The sequence below is a fragment of the Nanorana parkeri genome, unplaced genomic scaffold (genome assembly GCF_000935625.1).
Source record: "Nanorana parkeri isolate BGI_ZX_2015 unplaced genomic scaffold, ASM93562v1 scaffold12, whole genome shotgun sequence".
Classification (NCBI taxonomy): Eukaryota; Metazoa; Chordata; class Amphibia; order Anura; family Dicroglossidae; genus Nanorana; species Nanorana parkeri.
The window spans coordinates 867,248-871,464 of record NW_017306280.1 but is presented as its reverse complement, the minus strand read 5'-3'; the positions used below and the strand labels follow the sequence as shown (position 1 = coordinate 871,464).

The following is a 4,217-nucleotide window of genomic DNA, read 5'->3' as shown; positions in this document are numbered from 1 at the left end:
CTCAGCAGCGGCTGTGAGAAGGAACGGAGCGTTCCTCCTCACAGCCGCCAGTGACAGCCAGCCGAGCAAGATGCCATAGCGACCCTGGCGGCCCGCACGGCATCAGGGAGATGTCCTGGCCGGGCCCCGCCGTGCCTCGGGCCCCATAGCGGCCGCCTGGTCCCTGCATATGTTTAAGGCTGTATTTCAAGGTTCTTCTACCCTAGCCACACACAAATGAAAATCTTTCATAGAGGAGCCGCAGCTTTTATGATTTACCATGTAACTTGATTGTGGCAGGAAAACCAGACCTGTATTGCCCACCACTCTCAAGCATAGAGCTACAAAGAGTTTTGTGACTCTTAAAAGAACCCAATGCTTTCCAATTTGTAGTCATGCCTTAGGATTCCCCCGTAAGAGCACAGAGATGGAAAACAAGGAAAAAATAAATGATAAAGTAAATATGTCTTGTCAATATGGTGCTTTAACCCTTTCGCTGCCAAGCCCTCCGGAACATTTTTCAAATCAGCTGGCCAAGCCTGGTTGGGGGGGGGCGCCCGGTATTTTTAAAATTAGCGGTCATCAGCGGCTTGTGAGCCGCTGATGACAGCTATTAATTTAAAGGGGACAGTCTGCTGAACAGTTCTACTATAAGCTGATGGTCGCTAAAGCGACCATCAGCTTATAGTGGAACTGTAAATGCCAGGTCCGTACGACGTACTGAGCTGGCCAGCTGGAAGCACTTTTGTAGCTCCGTACGTCGTACGTCCTTGGCAGCGAAAGGGTTAACACTGCCCCTTTCCTTGTTGCTGCTGCATATGTTTAATCATTGCGAGCACAAGGCTTTTATGAAATACTGAAGTTGTCCGCAAAGATTTTACATTACCTGGTAGTTGTTATGTTTCTTCAGTTCCTCGCGCATGTTTTTAGTTCTGGATAATACAGCACCGTGAGTCTGAACAAGCCAGTTACTTATGTCATTATAACACTGAGATAAAATCCCAACGTGCTCGCCCGCATGGCTGGTTTGCTTCAATAGAGAATCCATTTTCTTTCTCATTTCTTCGGAAAGTGAATTTAAATCCTCCGAAAGTTTCTGAAAAGAAAAGAGATTTTTAAAATTGAGTTGACAGACAGTAACCAGTTAAAGAAAAAAACTAAACCTTTCTATAGTTTTATATGGCAATGACCATTGCTTGTGGTTTAGGATATAAAGCCTAATTTATTAAATTGTGCTAAACAAGAGCTGTCTTTGTTGACAAAGCCTAACACCACATTCAAACTTTATTTCTCCAACTGTCATTTTTGTTCAGAACAAGACTGAATTTGGTAGCTGAGGTTTAAGAAAGTTATTATTTAGTGTGCGTTTCCTATCTCCTGTATGGTGCTCCCCGTCCCTGGCCATCTTAACTAGTAGGCTCTCACAGTCTGGCCATCTCCTGTAGTAAGCTCCCACTCTCTGCCCATCTTCAGTAGTAGGTTCCCAGTCTCTGTCCATCTTCAGTAGTAGGCTACTAGTCTCTGCCCATCTCTAATAGTAGGCTGCCAGTATCTGCCCATCTCTAATAGTAGGCCATCTCCTGAAGTAGGCTCTCAATTTCTGGCGATCTCTGTAGTAGGTTCTCAATCCCCGGCCCTCTCCTGTAGTAGGCTCTCAATTCCTGCCCATCTCCTGTAGTAGACTCACAATATCTGCCCATCTCCAGTACTAGGCTCTCAATCTTTGGCCATCACCTGTACTAGGCTCTAAATATCTGGACATCTCCTATAGTAGGCTCACAGTCTTTAACCATCTCCTGTAGAATACTCATCTGAGTCTGTATCTATTGTAGTATGATCATCTCAGACAGGCTTCTGCACTATTACATGCAGTAAATATTGTAAGGCTCTTTGAGAACCTCAGGGGCCACACTTAAGGCCTACTTCATCTAGTAGGTTGACCACCAATAAACTAAGCTCTCGTGTCTATGAATTTTTTTATACATTTTCTATACAAACATAATGTAAACAATACAAATTGTCTGTTAGATGTGTCTGCTATGAAAAATGAGTAGCAGAGTAACGCCTGATTAAAACAAATCATTCCTTTATGCCCTACCATCCAGATCTGCTGGCATATAGTGCCAATATAGCCTAATATTTTAGAGCCATTTAGTCCAAACTGCATACAGCTGTTTCAGGCTTTTGGACCATCATCATTGCAGTATAAGAAAACCACAGCTTCTATGGAGTAAGACTTGGGACCCAATAAGGCAATATAACTATACAGGTTATGGTGAGAGAGGATAAAAGGAGTCAGAAAGCCATCCAACTGGATTACTGTGCTTTGAATGGAGGGCCTTTTTGTTCCTTTATTCCCTTTCCCACCATAACCGTCACGGTTTCTCTGACTTACTGAAAAATAAGAACTTGATCAATTCAGAATCGGATTGAATTTTATGGAGCAGTACAGACAGTTGTTACATGTGAAACTTGCTTACCTCATAATGTGCCAACTCCAAAGAAGCTTCCTCCCTGGATAAGTCTGTATCTAACATCTCCTCCACCTTCTGCAGCCATTGAGAAACTGAGCACAGCCAGACAAATAAAGTGCTGTGCAGATTTATTCCACTTTCCTAAAAAAAAAACCCACACAACCACTTGTTATATAAATCTCAAACATGTTACAGTTATAAAATGGGAAGGAGACGGTGGAGGAAGGAGTTGTGGGACAGCCTTGGCAAAGTCGGGGTCATTGGGTCAGGGGAGCCTCTTTATACAGATACTGTCCCTCACTGAGTTCTATAGCTGCAAGTTTAATAAAAACACTTGCAGTTTTAACAGCTCCGTTCAATCTGCTTTATTCTCTCAGCCCCGTCTTGGCAGCCTGCCAGCCTTCTAATCTTTAATGTAATCACAGAGTTGGTGCACATAAAGGGAGGGGCCATAATGCTTTTCATTTTTAGTAGTAAATAATTAAAACGTTTCTGCTCTGATAAGAACAGAGGAATGCCCCATAATTACCTCAAGGCTAAGTGAGAGGGCTATCCTCTGTTCTCAGCTAGCAAACATAGCTGGTGGGATAAAAAAAAACCTGGCAAAGGAACTGGGATGGCGAGTGATGGGCCATCATCTGTTCCCAAGTCGCTGCTTTCTGCAAGGAGCTGAGAGAGATTTTATCACTAAACTCAGGAGTTAAATCTTAAAAATGCATTCAAGTACCCCAACTATTAACAAAAATAAAGCTCAATTGTTTATCACTCGGCTGTAGATCCTCAAATCATCTCTAAATTGGTGTTGACACAGTCCTTCCTTCGGTGTTCCCTTTCATGTACTACTATGGCAACATTCTAACTAACACTAGTAGAATATCTGTACCTGAGGGAGGGGTGCAGCTGCTTCTTCACCCAGAGCTTGGAGTCGAGTTAGAAATTGTTTGGAGTCTTCAGGAAGTACTGGTTTTATGGCTCTCCCAGGAAATCTTGATATAAAGTTTATCCTCACTTCCTTTTCTGTCTATAGTTCAAGAAACAAGCCAGTAGGTGACAAGAATCATTTTGTAGGATGTACCATTGAAAATCAAGCCAAAGATGTTTTTTATGCGTTCCTACAGCCTATTCAGAGAGTGGTATATGAATCCCTAAGGGCTTGTTCACACCAAATGCAGACCAGATCTGCATGAGTGTCTGCACACGCAATGCAGTGTGTTCTGCCGCGTTTTTTGCCCATTCCGGGCCGTTTTTGTAACTGGAACTGAATGCTGCGGTAGAGTCCAAAATACCATTGAAATACATTGGACGCAGTTTCCGTCCAATGTATTCCAGATTCGTTCTGTAACTGCTCTGCTCCTGGAACACGCTTGGTGTGAACTAGCCCTAAACAGCCCATATTATTTGCTCTATGAATAAAACATGGTTATAGAAATGTTCCTTGGAAATGCTGGTCCAAGCTGACTCAATAACTTCACACACCTCCTGACTGCTTACCTCCTTTAGATGATGGCCTTAAAGTTTACAGCAGCCTAAGGATAAAAGCAGTGCAGAATGGGGGCGGGACAGTAACCAAGCTGTATTGCTGAACTACATCAGAGAAAAGTGGGGTCCTCAACATGGGATTGCTGTTTGGCAAGTGATAATTGAAGATGAATGAATAGCATGAATAGCTACACAGAATAAAATATCCTTTTACAGAGTTACTTTTATGTGTCTATGAGGTCACAAACCTAACTGCGCTGTCTGGATGGGCTGCATAGCATTCAC

General features: G+C 43.0%; 1 protein-coding gene across 1 annotated transcript in view; it reads right to left on the bottom strand.

Annotated features, from left to right (window-relative positions):
• Window positions 1–4,217, bottom strand: part of SYNE2 (spectrin repeat containing nuclear envelope protein 2) — a 272,106-nt gene that overhangs the window by 104,842 nt on the left and 163,047 nt on the right. Inside the window, exons 70-72 of the mRNA XM_018556025.1 lie at window positions 3,337–3,474; window positions 2,460–2,594; window positions 866–1,075 (exon numbers count right to left, since the gene is read on the bottom strand). Of these exons, the coding sequence (XP_018411527.1) occupies window positions 866–1,075; window positions 2,460–2,594; window positions 3,337–3,474 (483 nt within the window). The remainder of the gene's footprint in view (window positions 1–865; window positions 1,076–2,459; window positions 2,595–3,336; window positions 3,475–4,217) is intronic.